General features: G+C 33.9%; 3 protein-coding genes across 4 annotated transcripts in view; 1 reads left to right on the top strand and 2 right to left on the bottom strand.

Annotated features, from left to right (window-relative positions):
* The window catches only part of LOC146307808 (E3 ubiquitin-protein ligase RNF31-like), a 48755-nt gene extending 42184 nt beyond the window's left edge, over nt 1-6571 (bottom strand). For both annotated transcript variants that reach the window (XM_084747515.1, XM_084747516.1), the window contains exons 1-2: nt 6393-6571; nt 4276-4490 (exon numbers count right to left, since the gene is read on the bottom strand). In XM_084747515.1, coding sequence (XP_084603641.1) covers nt 4276-4488 — 213 coding nt within the window. In that variant the 5' untranslated portion in view covers nt 4489-4490; nt 6393-6571. The remainder of the gene's footprint in view (nt 1-4275; nt 4491-6392) is intronic.
* Nucleotides 6572-8268: 1697 nt separating this feature from the next.
* On the top strand, nt 8269-13115 carry psme2 (proteasome activator subunit 2). Its single transcript, XM_084747097.1, has 11 exons — nt 8269-8469; nt 8743-8775; nt 9395-9457; nt 9543-9629; nt 11062-11110; nt 11200-11297; nt 11413-11481; nt 11584-11651; nt 11904-11958; nt 12821-12907; nt 12995-13115. Exons 1-11 carry the CDS (start codon nt 8422-8424, stop codon nt 13073-13075), a joined length of 738 nt encoding a protein of 245 aa, XP_084603223.1. The 5' UTR covers nt 8269-8421; the 3' UTR covers nt 13076-13115.
* Nucleotides 13116-13508: 393 nt separating this feature from the next.
* On the bottom strand, nt 13509-16152 carry lsm5 (LSM5 homolog, U6 small nuclear RNA and mRNA degradation associated). The gene is made up of 5 exons (XM_084747096.1): nt 15944-16152; nt 14951-15046; nt 14809-14836; nt 14644-14716; nt 13509-13644 (listed from the first exon to the last, which is right to left on the bottom strand). The coding sequence occupies exons 1-5, from the start codon at nt 15987-15989 to the stop codon at nt 13612-13614; spliced, it is 276 nt and encodes a 91-aa protein (XP_084603222.1). The 5' UTR covers nt 15990-16152; the 3' UTR covers nt 13509-13611.
* Nucleotides 16153-16156: the final 4 nt, after the last annotated feature.

Below are 16156 nucleotides of genomic sequence, written 5' to 3'. Positions count from 1 at the left end.
ATATGACCATACATACAAACATACATACATACATACATGCATACATATGACCATACATACATACATACGTACATTTTTATGACCATACATACATACATATATACATAAATACATACATACATACTTATGACCATACATACATATGAGCATACATACATACATACATACATACATACATACATACATGTATACATACATACATATGGCCATACATATGAACATACATATATACATACATACATAAATACATATATACATACATACATAAATACATACTTATGACCATATATACATACATACATACATACATACATACATACATACATACATACATACATATGAACATACATACATACATATGACCATACATACATACTTATGACCATATATACATACTTATGACCATATATACATACATACATACATACATACATACATACATACATACATATATACATACAGTACATACATACATACATATGGCCATACATATGAGCATACATACATACATACATATGACCATACATACATACTTATGACCATACATACATATGAACATACATGCATATGACCAACCATACATACATGCCTACATATGACCATACATACATACATACATACATACATACATACATACTTATGACCATACATATATACATATATACATTTTTATGACAAAACATACATACTTGTGAACATACATACATATGACCATACATACATACATACTTATGACCATACATACATACATACATACATACATATGAACATATATACATATGACCATACATATAAGCATACATACATACATACATACATATAGTACATACATACATATATATGGCCATACATATGAGCATACCTACATACATACATAAATGTGACCATGCATGCATACATACATACATACATACATACATACATACATACATACAACCATACATACATACATACATGCATACATATGACCATACATACATACATACACATGTCCATTTTTATGACCATACATACATACATATATACATAAATACATACATACATACTTAAGACCATACATACATACATAAATATGAACATACATATATACATATATACATAAATACATACTTATGACCATACATACATACATAATTATGAACATACATACATACGTACATACATATGACCATACATACATACATACATACATACATACATACATACATACATACATAAATAAATACATACTTATGACCATACATACATACATACATACATACATACATACTTATGGCCATACATACATACATACATACATACTTATGACCATACATACATACATATGACCATACATACATACATACATACATATGTACATACATACATATGACCATACATACTTATGACCATACATACTTATGACCATACATACATATGGACATACATATGACCATACATATGACCATGCATACATACATACATACTAATGACCATACATACATACATACATACATATGAACATACATATGAGCATACATACATATGAGCATACATACATATGACCATACATATATACATACATACATAAATACATACTTATGACATACAAACATACATACATACATAATGACCATACATACATACATATGAACATACATACATATGAGCATACATAGAGTACATACATACATATATATGGCCATACATATGAGCATACATACATACATACATACATACATACATATATACATACTTATGACCATATATACATACATATGAACATACATGCATCTGACCTTACATACATACATGAATACATATGAACATATATACATACATACATACTTATGACCATACATGAATACATATGAACACACATACATATGACCATACATACATATATACATACTTATGACCATACATACATACATATGAACATACATATGATCATACATACATACATACATACATACATACATACATACATACATACATAAGTATGTATGTATGTATGTATGTATGTATGTATGCTCATATGTATGTTCATATGGCCATATGTATGTATGTATGTACTCTATGTATGTATGTATGTATGTATGTATGTATGCTCATATGTATGGTCATATGTATGTATGTATGTATGTATGTATGGCCATATGTATGTATGTATGCTCATATGTATGGCCATATGTAAGTATGTATGTATGTATGTATGTATGTATGTATGTATGTATGTATGCTCATATGTATGTCACAATATTATTTTTGATTTATGATGCTTAGGGAGTTAAACTGTAATTTAGTTACACACTTGTTACAAGTTGTAAAGTTTGCTAAAAAGGTAACACTGTTGGTTACTTGTGTTTTATGGCCCTGTAACTTTCTTATTTGGAAGTAAAACACGTTTTGAAAATAAAGGCAGACATTCAAAAATTCAGTTTGCATGATTTTCAGTCCGTACAAAATTTTATCATCTCAGAAACTTAAAAAAAAATCAATAAATAAATATACATATTTATACATATACATATATATATGTACATATATATATATATATACATATATATACATACATATATATATATATATATATATATATATATATATATATATATATATATATATATATATATATATATATATATATATACATATATATATATATATATATATATATATATATATATATATATATATATATACATATATATATATATATATATATACACATATATATATATGTATATATGTATATATATATAGATATATATATATAGATATATAGATATATACATATACATATCGATATAGGTAAATATCGGTTATCAGCTATAACAGCAATATTAATATCGGATATCGGTATCGGTCAGAATTTTCAGATCGGTGCATACCTAGTTCTTGTGCACCAACGTACAGCTGAGTCATGTCTTTTTGTGCGTTCTCTGATTAGTTGTTTGAGGTTTGACTGACTGCTTTCACACCAGTCCAAGAGAACAATACTGACCAGGCAAACACACCAGGGTCTGTTTTAATCAAACCAACGCAGGTCTGAAAGGCTCCTTATAAACCATGTGTGCTGCAACCATTTGATTTTAGTGTAGATTCCTAACAAAAGGAACAACAAAGAAGCACCAATCCTCTTTTACCGCTTATCTTTTTCTTCTCATGCCGAGCTTTTATAACACCGACGATGTAACTTTCATAAAACTGAAGCTACATTTCTTTACTATTATTAAATAAGTTACAGCTGCTAATTTGTCCAGACAAACATCAAAGATATCAAAGCATTTCACTGCTGGTCATTTAGTTTTCTCCAAGAAAATAAAGTTAAGGAGATCAGACACAAACACTCTGACATGATGAAATTTAGTGTTTTTAGCTAGCTGAAGGGAATTTATTAGTGTTCAGCACTTTGTTGCATATTGTGGTGTAGATTATTTTCCCCTCTGGTGGGTGTGATTTTCAGTGTATGAGGCGCTGCCCTCTGTCTCTCTGAGTCAATATTTATGTCCACAACACATTAATGGTCAAAAGAAAAGTGCTTGTTTTTACAGAACATACACAGACTTCATATTTTTGTGTTGTATATTCTTATATTCACACAGTTTTCATCCATGTAAGAGCCCTTATCTAATTGCAGTGCAAAATATTTGTAATATTTTTTAATTTCTGACAAATCCATTCCACCATTTCATGATTTCTTTGTCCTTACTTTTTGTTCTTTCTTCATGCTGTAATAATCTAAAAAAAATTAAGAATTTAAAGAAATAACACCCAGAAAGTCATAATACCTTGTTTATCAGATGACTAGCTGTTATCTGAAATGTACTATTAGATTGAGCTTGTGTGTGTGTGTGTGTGTGTGTGTGTGTGTGCGTATAGACACACAAAACACAATCCTACTGTGTACTGAGCTGTGTATTGAGGCTCTGTGTTGCTGAGTTTGTATTTTGGAGTTTTCTGACCTCTAGTGGTCAAACATCACTCAGCTTTAAATAAAGATGTGTCCACTGTGTACAGGATAAACTGATTTAAGCCATTTTTCTGTTTTATGCTCACCTTACGGACATTGTGTTTCGTCTTCACAGTTTGCAGGAAGTATCTGACTGTATTTTATATTACCCAGCAACATTTGCCAGTGTCTCTCTTATGCATATACATTTTTCTGGTCCATTTCTACCTTTTAGTTTGACATTTAAAGTGGGAAAAATAAAGTTGAATGTTCATGTTATCTCAGGATGTATCTATTCAAGCAGCAGCAGCACGTTGGGTTGAGACAAAGAAAAACTTTACCTCCAGTCTGTTGCGGCCTCCAGTCGTGTTCTCCTTCAACATGGCCTCCACTCCGAAGTGGTGGTACTTCTCTGACAGAGGCAGAGGGGTGCTGGCCATGGTCTGGACCTCAGCTTTCACATCCTGAGCCGAACCTGAGACTGAGAGGAGGGACTGGGCTCTCCTCCTGGCCTCGTCCATCTGGACAGAAGCAGAGCTGCCAACAACGCTCATTGCTGCAGGAAGGAGAAATTGACGATTGTCAATTAATCATTTAAATCAGAGCACAGATGTCACGACCACATGTTGTTTATTACTGTAAAATTAATATCTTTTACATTCTTGGTTGGAAAAAACAAACAATTTAAAAGACACCATCTTGGGCCTCGGGGAATTCTGATGAAAATTTTAACTGGTTTTTGACATTTTTTAAATATATGATAAAAAAAATAGAGTTTAATAAACTATAATATAAGACTATAAATTTATCAACATAGTGCTGTAGTCTCAAGGCAGTAGCTTGTATAATCAACATGTGCAGGTCAAGAAAAGAATGAAACTCCTCGTTTTAACTTCAGTTCATTCAGTCAAATTGAAAAGTGGCCTCCAAGAGCTTGTGACATTTCAGAGAAAATCTTAAATACGTGAAGTCAGTTCCAAATGATATATTTTCACTCATCAGGGATTGATTGATTAAACATTCAGCCACAAAAAGTCCAAATTTCCCAGAGCCGAAGCTGACGTCTTCAAGCTAGGTATTAATTGACTAGTCAGTCAACAGAAAAGTAATTAATTAATCAATGAATAATTTCTGTATTACAGACTTCTGAAAAAAAGAATAAACAATAAATAAAAAATAACTAAATAAAAACCTTCTTGGGTGAGGCCAAATAAATCTATAAGTCTAATATCTATCTAATAAATTACAGAAATCTAAAAATCTGACTGATATTAGCCTGTTACACAGTTATATTAGTCTATATCAGTATGAACTTATATGTTGTCCAATGAGTGCTAATATGAAATCTTTTTTTTAACAGAAAATAAGGCAGATTGTTTTATATTTATTTATGTGTTTTTTAGTTTGATAGCCATATTTTTGAAAAATGTGTGTGGGAAGCAGTAAATATAAAAATAGGGCTACAGATAAGGATTATTTTCATCAGCAATTCATCTTCCGATTATTTTCTCGATCAATTGATTAGTTGTTTGATCCATAACATGTCAGAAAATGGTGAAAAATGCTGATCAGTGTTGTTCAAATCCCAAAGACATTCACTTTACTGTCAAAAATCATTACAGAAACCAAAAAATATTCACATTTAAGAAGCTGGAATCAGATTTCTTTTTTTTACTTTTTTCCGTGAAAAATGACTCAAACCTATTAATTCATTATGAAATAAGGTGTCAATTAATTTAATAATCAAATAATAATTGACTAATCGCTGCAGCTCTACAGTAAGTATGAAATTAAGTTATGATATCATTTATCTCCATTCATGGAGAAAATTCACATGAGGTATGAAAACAGAAAGGATTTTTTTTTTACATGAAAGTTAAATAAGAAATTAAATGAATTACAAAGATTACATTGATCATATCTACACATATATGTGTGTTACAGTATACTTAATTATATAAATGAATTGTGCAAATATTTGTGAGAAAGTTAGTAATCAGAAAAAGTCAACAGAGGAAAAGAGAAACCAGGAAATTAATTCATGATTTGGCACTTCTGAAGTTTAAATGTAGGACAGGTAGAGGGGACTGTTTTCATGTAAACATCTATTTTAAGAACAACCTGTCACCAAGTAAAACAAAGCAGAGTTAAACTGGGACAAACTATTTCACTTTTAATTCACCACATGACGACTTTAGGAAAGTCCAGGCTAATCACAGCTTCAGTGTGATTGACCTTACAAAGTAAACAACCACATGGATCGATAAGAAATCAAAAACTCAGCCAGACAACACTATTATTAATGATACTTGACCGTAAAACATCATCTAAAAGGAGTTAAGTGGTGTCAGTTCATAGTCCTAAAACTTATGCTAGCAAGCAGACCCAGATAACAACAATTCTCGTCAGTTGAAACCGAAACTTTAAGTTACTGAAAAACAACGTTAAAACTACACACCTGCGAAATTAAGTTCCCCTCTTCTCGAGCTTCGACAGTTATTCCGTCCTTCCGCGTGTCGTTGCAAAGATTTACGTTGCCATTAATCAATATAACGTGATTTTAAATCCATATCAGCCGTTAATATGTCATGTACACTGAACTGTGCTCTCTGAAGCTAGCTTTAAATGCGGAACTCAAGTTTGACGTCTTGACCTCGTTCATGTCTAAAAGGGAACCCCAGACCCGTGAAAGATCTCGCGAGAGCGGACATTTCAACACAAACGATAAGCTTTCAATACCATAATCAAGTATTATTCCCTCCTTAAACCTACTCAGAGTTCATCCATAGCGTTGTAACGTTGTAAAACTTAGTTATTTTTGCACAATGTGCAAAACCAAGAGACAACGCCTACAAATCTCGCGAGAATTTTGATGATTTAAGATTCCCCATTAAATTATGGCTCTATTTCCTGTTTCCTGTTTTTATTCTTCAAAATAAAAGCGGAATTTATACATCTATTTATACAATTTAACTGCAATTTCCAAACTGTTTTTGCTTGTGACCCCTTAAAATCATAAGTGGTGGAGGAAGTATTCAGATCCTTTACTAAGGAGAAGTAGCAATGCCACACTGTGAAAATACTTCACTACAAGTACAAATACAAAAGTATTAGTAAGAAAAAAGTACTTTAAGTGTAGAAAAAGTAGTCAGTGGACAGCAGAATGGCCTGTTTTTGTAATGCTATTGTATTATATTAACCGATTATTTTCACTTTGAAATAACGATTCATCTCGTAGCTGAATTTTAATTATAATGACCAGATTTTATGTGCATCATTATTTAGTAGTTTTTCAAACTTTTTCATGCCAAGAACCTCCACAGTAGATGCACATTAGACCACGGACCCCCGATTTTAGAGCATTTTGTCTTAAGGAATCACCTCAGGACAAATTTATATAAAGTAAAGTGATACTTGAAATGTAAATACTCAAGTAAAGTACACCAAACACTACATTTAAATATAGTGATTCAGTAAATGTAGGCTACTTAGATACTTTCCACCACTGCCTGTGGTGTTCATGTGTGTGGTCAGCAGTAATTTCTGTCTTCTGAACCATTTTCTTCATTTTGAAAATAGGTATGAGAGGTATATATATATACACACACACTAAAAACAACTTTAAAAAAAATCTCTCAATATTTGAAAATAACTGATGTTGACATATATTGTTAGAGTTAAACACAGAGTTTGTCTGTAGTTGGAGCTCATTTATGTCGTTCTTGGAAAACGAAACGTGTTACTGACTGAAAAGAAAATACGGACAACATGAAAGTATAGAGCCTGCCTTTTTATTTAATTTTTTTTTTGTCTATTTAAATTTTTTTAAAACCATCTTATCTTTAATTTATTAATATTGTTATTTTTTTTTATTCTATGTCCTTTGTCTGTGCGAATGTGTGACTATATAAGGGGACATATATAAGTTTATATATTGATATGTTTGTTTAATCTCAAAAATATTGTTTTTTAAAAAAAATACGTTTCTTTGGCGCCACCCAGTCGTGAAACTCATGCTTCACAGCTCCCGGCGCGGCGCAGAGGAAACCACCTACTGCGAAGAGGAGGGAGAAGGTCAAGTGAGGAAAAGTGAACCCTTGACTTACGAAACTCTCGCGAGATTTGTTTGCGTTGTTTCTGTCATTTGCAGCTTGTGCAAACTAATTATGTTTTATGATGTGGTTAAAAATCCGAGTAGGTTCAAGCAAAGACACAACTTTTTTAGCGTCAGGGAATGATTATGGTTTGGGTTAAAATGTTTACTCTCGCGAGATCTTCCGCGGGTTTGGGGTTCCCTTCTAGACACGACCGAGGCAGACAGTGGGAGGCGCATCATCCGACCTAAAATCGAAAGTGAGCTGAATGAGGAAATAAAAAATATCACACACGGGAGACATATTGTCCTCTCGGCAGCTGCAGTCTTCTGATTTCATCTGAAAACCTCGTTATTAGTTTTTATTTGTGTGTAACGTGAACAGTTTGTAGTCATGTCAAAGACAGTAGCTCTGAAGCTCAGCAGGCAGAACGCAGCCAAGGTAAGTTATGTGTTAACGTGGTGCGTTCAGTTGCAGCGGCGGGATACAGGTGGGAGCTACAGCTAACTTCACTTTAAAATAACATTTTATTTGATTCGGGTAGTTCCTGAAACGTTAAGAAGGCGCATGTTAGAAAACAGAGTCAGTTGTAGTCGTTAAAGAAACGGAAAGTACCTTCTGAGAGGAAAACGAAAGTAAATCTAAAAGGCTTTTTAATAACATGAGTCAGCATTTAAAATAATCTGTTTTATTCATTTTTCTTTTTCTTTATAGGTGGAAACCTTCCGCAAGTCCCTGTTTCACGAGGTTTGTTCAAACACATTTATTTGGTCGTTTTTATTGTTCTGAATGCAGTAGTTTAATGGTGCATTTAGGAGTGGATATACTCTTTATTAATGCCCCAATCTTTTTTTTAAAAGGGCCCATTCAGGTTTGAATAAATGCCCTTTGTTATAAACAGAGACACGTAAGACTCTTTCATATTTAGTTCAGCCAAAAATAGGCCACTGTTTGCATATTATTACTTAACTTCTGCTGCTTGAATTTCAGGGAATAATCATCATTAATAAAATCAACATTAGCCACAGAGGAGGTGCAGATTCTGCATGGAATACAGTCTCACAGACCATACAACAGGACAGCTACATAATTATGCATTTTGAGTGAACTGTTCCTTATTCTTTAGTCCATCCGATCATGAAAATTAGACAATATTCTCTCACCTTGCAAGTAATCTGTGGGCCAGTGGTTTCCTGTGCAAACTCATCATTTAGACCAAATTTATATGTATTTCTGACTGAAAATAAGAGGGTGTACTTTGTATATCTGTGTACATCCTGCATTACATCACTGATTGCATGAGACATTTATAAAATAATAAGTGGCTACAACACTGATCTTTTTGTGCATATTTTATGTTTTTCAGGCAGAGAATTTGTTCTCCAACTACATCCCTCTGAAGATTGTACAGCTGGACGCTCTGCTCAGGGTCAGCATGTTCACTAATTTAACTCACGAGCTTGATAACCTTTAACGTGTGACTTGTGCTCATCCTGTCTGCGTGTGTTTGTCAGGATGAAGCCCTCAGTATCACAGACATGACCTCGCTCCAGGCTCCGCTGGACATCCCCATTCCAGACCCTCCTTCCCCAGAGGACGAGGTGAGACCATCCACTAATGTTACACGCACCGATTTCATCCAAAGTGCCACAAGTTAATGTTTCCCAGCGCTGAAAATAACTTTTAAAAAACCACAACATGTTACACGAGTTAATTCTGCTGCAGGTTACTGGTTTTAGCTCTCAGGTTTGGGAGGATTACTTTAAAAATGTACTCTAATACAGTAACTAATTAACAGTTAAAAATGTAGTCAGCAATGTAATCCAAGTATCGCAGTGTATCTGTAATCCGGATTATGTAATCCCACTACATGTTACCTGGTGGCTCCTTCCCATCATCCACCTCCAGTTCAGTCAGTTGCACCTTTATGACATCTTTATGAAGAGGACATGAACCAACCTGTGAACCTGTGAAGAGAGTGAGAGTTATAATAAAAGCGAGGGTTCATACAAACCTGTTCTGCTGCATTGCATTCTGGTCCATTATCTGCTTTTATGGACGCAGAGATTGTTGCTGTGCCTCTGCTGCTGTGCATTTTAATTTCTTCTCCGTCCAGTTGTTCGGTGGTGACGCTTCGCGGTGGTATTATGTCGTCCGATGATAGAGGAGGAGTCAGCACTGCCTGACAGAAACACAACGTCCAGCGCCATCAGCTGTTTTATTAACAGGGTGCAGTGTGTTTGTGACTGACTGTTTTCTTTTGGGTGCTGTAAAGCCTTGAAAATGCTTGAATAGGAATGGATAAGCCTTTATTATCTCCCTTAAGAGAAATCTGTCTTGCACATACGAGAGAACGCAGGCGACATGATCGCACACGCACAAACAGACTGCAACTAGTATAACAGAGATGCACAAAAGTCCTGTACAAAAAATCTTGCACAAGTGCCCTAAAACATCAAAGTAGTGCTTTGAAACTGCTTGAAATTGTAATTGCATTTCTTACACAATAAACTGCTGTTTGACTGAATACTTTTCTTTTTAGACAAAGTCAGAGAGAAGTGTTTCTCTGGCCTTTTCAACACTCAAAACACGCCCGGAGGTCTCTGTTTTGATGAGTGTTGGCTTGAAATCACTGTTTCTCGAAGTCCAGGATGACGTCCTTTAATGTCTTCTTTTGTCCACAACCCAAACATAATCAGTTTACTGTCAGAGGAGTAAAGAAACCAGAAAATACTCACATTTAAGAAGCTGAAATCAGAGAATTTTGACTTTTTTTTTTAATGAAAAAAATCACTTAAAACACTTATTTGATGATCAAAATAGATGCAGATTAATGTAATAGTTGGTGTACCTAATAAACGGGCAACTCAGTGTAAATCTGCATGTATCTAAGCTAACTTTTAAAAAGGGACTCAGACGTCATTATGGGCCCTCGACCAGGAGACGATTATTAGATCAGATCGATTAAATTCGATTTTATTCGATTCCTCTGTAATGTTTGTCTCTTTCTGTCTTTTAAATTCGATCTCACAGGAAATGGAGACAGATAAAAATGAAGACGACGAGAAGAAAAAGAAGAAAGGTGAAGTTTTTTTCTTTTTTTTTTGGTGGCTTCTGCACAAAATATATGACTGTAAAAATGACAACTGATTTCTCCCGTTTGTCCTCCAGCTCCAAAATGTGGCTTCATCAAGGGGAACGAGAAGATCATGATGCTCCTCGACAGGGTGAAACCAGAGATCGTTGCTCTCAGAGAGACCATCATCATTGTAAGAGACTCACTCTCACTGTGAAGAGGAACAAAGAGACAGTTTCTTCTCTGAAACTCTGAATTAAGTTACACAAAGTTAGTAATTTAGGGGTTTTTGATGTGTGTTGTTGCAGGCCACCTGCTGGATTCAGCACCTCATCCCAAAAATAGAAGATGGAAACGACTTTGGCGTCGCCATCCAGGTACATTTCTCTGTGCATCCTCTGTGTGCACGGAGACACACACGGTTTGATTTAATTATGTGAAGCTTGAATAAATTTCTAATTATTTTTTTTTCACCACAGGAGAAAATCTTGGAGAGGATCGGTGCAGTGAAGACCAAAGTTGACGGTTTTCAGACCAACATCAACAAGTAGGTTGGATATAAAACTCTGCTTGTGTTAAGTTTTATAGCGTGAAATTCCTACATTTACCCTCTAAATACTTAGTGTTGTGTTTAGTTTTCCAGCTGTTTTGTCAGACAAACATTCAACAGCAGTTTTATTAGAAATGCAAATTTTTTTCCACCCGAAAATCTGAAAACTCAAACTTTTCACTGTCATTCTGGTTCATATCAACACAGATTTAAGGTTAAATTTCCTGATTGTGACCTTGAATTCTCCAGGTACTTCTCAGAGAGGGGAGACGCTGTGGCGAAAGCTTCCAAAGAGACTCACGTGGTGAGTGATCGTAACATCTGCATCTTAAAGGATGAGTCTGGTGTTTTTTCAGTGCCAACAAATCCCACAAAAAGACCAAAAACTATTAAAAACAGGTCATGAAGCAGCCGACAAACCTCAAAGGAGAAGAAGAAACAAAATCGGTTGCTTTGGTCATCAGCGAGAGAAAAATAAGACAGTTTAAAGGATTTTTTTTTTCCAATTGTTCAAACTGTAATTATTCTTCATGACAGCAGAAACAGCTTCTTCTTCCTCTCTCGGAATGGAGACGTGAATTAATCCGCCGCTAAAAATAGTCCCCAATGAATACACTGTTTCCTCGTCTTAGTTTGATTAAAAGTATCGTGAACATCTGAAATTACTGAACCACATTGTCAGTTTTGATCTTCTCATGGGAGTTGTCAGAGGCGGGACCACGAAAATGTTTGGTAAGTCTCAATTTGTGGTTCTTAGGTCCCAAATTTTCGATTTCAACTTATGTAAAATGTCAGAACATAGTGAAAAATGTCCACCCCAGTCCAAGGTGATGTCTTCAAATGTCTCTGTTTTGTCTCTCTTGAATATCTTTAACAGAGAAAAGCAGGAAACCTCTATTTCAAAGGCTGAAAACAGCGTTTTCTGACATTTTTGCATGGAAAAATTGCTTTAATGATTATCTAAAGAGTTTGATTTTTTTTAACCACTTGATGGAAGGTTTCAAGTATTTTCAAGTCAAAGGGCTCAAGTCCAAGTCAAGTTGAAAGACTTTTTCAAGTCTAAAGTTATCAAATTGTGACTCAAGTCCAAACCTTAGACTTGTTGAAATAAGCAGCTTTGATAAAACTATTCTAAAGACCTTTAACTGAGCGTCCTCTTCCTCCAGATGGACTACCGCTCACTCGTCCACGAGAAGGACGAGGCCATCTACTCTGAGATCAGAGTGATCGTCCTCGACATCCGCGGCTTCTACGTACGTCAGAACGATCCGACTCGAGTTTTTTTTACCACCGTTGTCTCATAGAGGAAAAATTAAAGTTTTTCTGCCTGTTTCCTTCAGGCCGAGTTTTATGACATCATCAACAAGAATCTGGAGAAGGTGACCAATCCGAAAGGAGAGGAGAAACCTTCCATGTACTGAAGCTGGAGGGAGGAGGAGGAAGAGGAGGAGGAGGAGGAGGAGGAGGAGGAGGGATAGATTCTACAGTCCTCTGCTGTTTTTTCATTCTCTGGTCTTGTGCACTAACAGTCACCTGCATGTTCATCTGAATCAGTTTTCAATTCTGCTTTTTCTTCAATAAACATAGAAAAAAAAAAAACAACTGGATACAAGTTTGATCACTGCTGTCGTTTGACGAAGACACTTTAGTTTTGTACAAACACTTGTACTGAATTTAAGTTGTAAAACTGTGTTTTAAAAATAAAGAAAAGCTTGTTTTTTTCAAATTGTTTTATTCTTATTTATTTGTAAAAAAAAACAAAAAAACTTTTGTTGTGTGTTTTTCACGAGACACGTCTAATTTATCTTTTTTTTTAAAAACAAATACTCAATTAGGAATCTTATTACAAAAATATTTTTCCTCAAGCTCAACAAAAAAACACTAATGTCATAATTAACTAAAGGTACACAACACAGGAAAATGTTTGTATCCACAACACGATGTTCAGAGATGATTCTCAGACTTCAGGACCTTCTCCTCCAGGTATGAGCTGCAAAAAAAGAAAATATGGATAGAAATTAAAGTGAAGGTTTAAAACAACAGAAACGGGTCATGTACAGGTGTCAGATACATCTGTATGGAGTCACAGAAGTGTCATAAAAAAACAAATAAAATAAATTATGATGAATATTAGGGCCACATGAAGGCAGAAAGAGAAAGACAAGGAAGATGATTTTTAAAAATTTAGCATTTGGAGAATTAAATCCAATTTTCAGTGTATCTACCAGGAATTAAAAAAATAAAATGAGTTTGCATTTTCAGTTGAAATGAATTATGTTGAAACACAATGTATTTTGATTTTATTCTCAACATTTCAACTTCATTTTCAAACTTCTAAATTAAAGGAATAAAATATTGGGCCTGACCCCAGTACTCTTCCATGAAAATAATAATGTGGAGACATGAAAAGAAATAAATAAAAGAAACAGTAAATAAATTAAAAATATGGAAATATAAGAAAATAAATAATAGAAAATAACCAGGATGATTTTAAAAATGTTAATATTAAAAGGAATAAAAGACAAGAAGAAAATAAATAAAAACTGGAAATACAAGAAATAAAAGAATAAGAAAATGTGGAAGTAAAAAGATAAATAAAGGAATGAGTAAATAAATATATACAAATGTAATATAAAGAGAAATTAAATTAAATATAATGAGAAAAAGAATAAATATGGAAATAAAAAAATAAAATACAAGCAAAAAAAAATAATGAACATTTTAATTCATTTTCAAACTTATTAATTTATTTTAGTATATTATTTTTTTTATTTTTTGCATACAATCACAATTATTTATTTATGTCTGTATGTCATTTATTAAGTTTTATCTTGTCCTCATTCTTCTTAGCCCAGCCTAAGAAGTCAAGTCCTACATTTATTTTCTTCTTCATTTACAAGTTAATCGTTTTTTATGACACACCTGTAAAATATTTCTGAGCCTAAAAAGTTAAAGTAAATGTACCAAACAAGCAGGATAATTTTCATACCATGGTGATGTTGTTGCCGTTCAGGAGGATCTGGTCCAGTTTCGTTATCCTCCTTCCCTCTGGTGTGATTTCACTGAAACAAAGACAGAAGCAGGAGTTCATTACACAGACAGCTGCAGCAAACAGTTTGAAAATGACTGTATTTAGTACAAGAAGTGTTCTTACAATTCTGTCACGTCTTCCAGGACCATATCTAAAACACTGAGTTAAGAACAAAGTCTGGGACAATATTCAGAGCAAACAGGAAAATCATACAGTACATTTAAAATCAGCTTTTTAACATTTGATTGTAACCTGGAAAGGATACTGACAAAATCATCGAAACCCAGCAGGGTGCCGACGATTTCTTTGTCCGTTTTCATGACGATGTGAATTCTGGAGCCGATACATTTGTCCACAAGCTCTACAACAGAGTGACATTAGAGATCCTGTCATTTTCTATTGTTTCCTTTTTGAAAAGTGTCTTACTTTGCACTCCTGTTTGTATTGGAGCTGGAATTATTAGCTGATGGACAGAAAATGAATGAAAATAATTTCAGTACTTTTTCCAAGTATAAATAAGAAACTTTTGCTGATCCCAAATTTTGAAAGAAGAAATATTTCGAGTTAAGTTTGAGAACAACTGGACAAAATTATCAGTTAGAAAATCACAAAACAATTGATAGGCCTGTAACTAACCATAATTTTAATTATCCATTGATCTGCAGATAATCGTTAATGACACAAATAATTATTTGCATTCTGTATTGTTCATTCAGTCTGTGGTGTGTCTTGTATAAGTAACATCTTCAAAAGTTTTGCTTGAAAAGTCATTTAACGTAGCATTTACCAACCTTTTTTGGATTAGGATTTCCAAAAACAACATATCTAAATAATTTTCTCAGGCAGCTTCGATAAGATGAAACTGAACAGTAGTTCGCATAAACAGGATCATAAAAAAGACGAAGATTCAGCAGTAACTGCTTTGCTTTTTGTATGAAACTAATTTATGTCTGGCTTTTGTAACAATGCAGTGGCCTCCCAATATGTCCTTTCTCTACCAAGTAAATCTTACTTTATATAAGTTACTTATACAGCAAAATAAGACTGTATGTTAACACTTTTCACAAAGACATCAGCTCGTTTTGAGGACCATCACGTTATGCACCTGAGAGCATGATGCTAACGTTAACTAGCTAACAAAACATCACCAATATCTGAACCACCGTCTCAAAGTCCAAACACCGCACTCTGACTGTTAATAAAAAATCAGAATTATCAATCTAAAACAACAACCCAACATTATTTATCATTTACAAACCAAGTGGGAGCAGCTGTGACGGATTTGTTGCCGGAGTAGACGCCATGTTCAATCAATGGATCCCGCGTGCAGTCAGAAGCAATCGACAGAAGACCATCACAGGCTAAAGCAGTCGAAGATGAATTATCGAACGACTATCTGCAGCAGGAAGGATCCGTTTGTCGCGTGAATTTAAACATTGATCAGAAAAAAACAAACAAGTTAAAACTGAAT

This window comes from Lutjanus erythropterus, chromosome 21 (genome assembly GCF_056507025.1).
Source record: "Lutjanus erythropterus isolate fLutEry1 chromosome 21, fLutEry1.hap2, whole genome shotgun sequence".
Classification (NCBI taxonomy): Eukaryota; Metazoa; Chordata; class Actinopteri; order Lutjaniformes; family Lutjanidae; genus Lutjanus; species Lutjanus erythropterus.
The sequence above is the reverse complement of the archived record's forward strand: the minus strand, read 5'-3'. Positions and strand labels throughout refer to the sequence as shown.

What these genes read in the sequence shown, in the direction of transcription:
- psme2 (XM_084747097.1), top strand. Translation starts at nt 8,422, where the DNA reads ATGTCAAAGACAGTAGCTCTGAAGCTCAGCAGGCAGAACGCAGCCAAG. An exon ending in GCAAGTCCCTGTTTCACGAG is followed by an intron (nt 8,776 to 9,394) that starts GTTTGTTCAAAC and finishes TATGTTTTTCAG; the next exon opens with GCAGAGAATTTGTTCTCCAA. An exon ending in CGAGAAGAAAAAGAAGAAAG is followed by an intron (nt 11,111 to 11,199) that starts GTGAAGTTTTTT and finishes TTTGTCCTCCAG; the next exon opens with CTCCAAAATGTGGCTTCATC.
- lsm5 (XM_084747096.1), bottom strand. Translation starts at nt 15,989, where the DNA reads ATGGCGTCTACTCCGGCAACAAATCCGTCACAGCTGCTCCCACTTG. An exon ending in GTCACAGCTGCTCCCACTTG is followed by an intron (nt 15,047 to 15,943) that starts GTTTGTAAATGA and finishes ACTCTGTTGTAG; the next exon opens with AGCTTGTGGACAAATGTATC. An exon ending in ACGGCAACAACATCACCATG is followed by an intron (nt 13,645 to 14,643) that starts GTATGAAAATTA and finishes CTTTTTTTGCAG; the next exon opens with CTCATACCTGGAGGAGAAGG.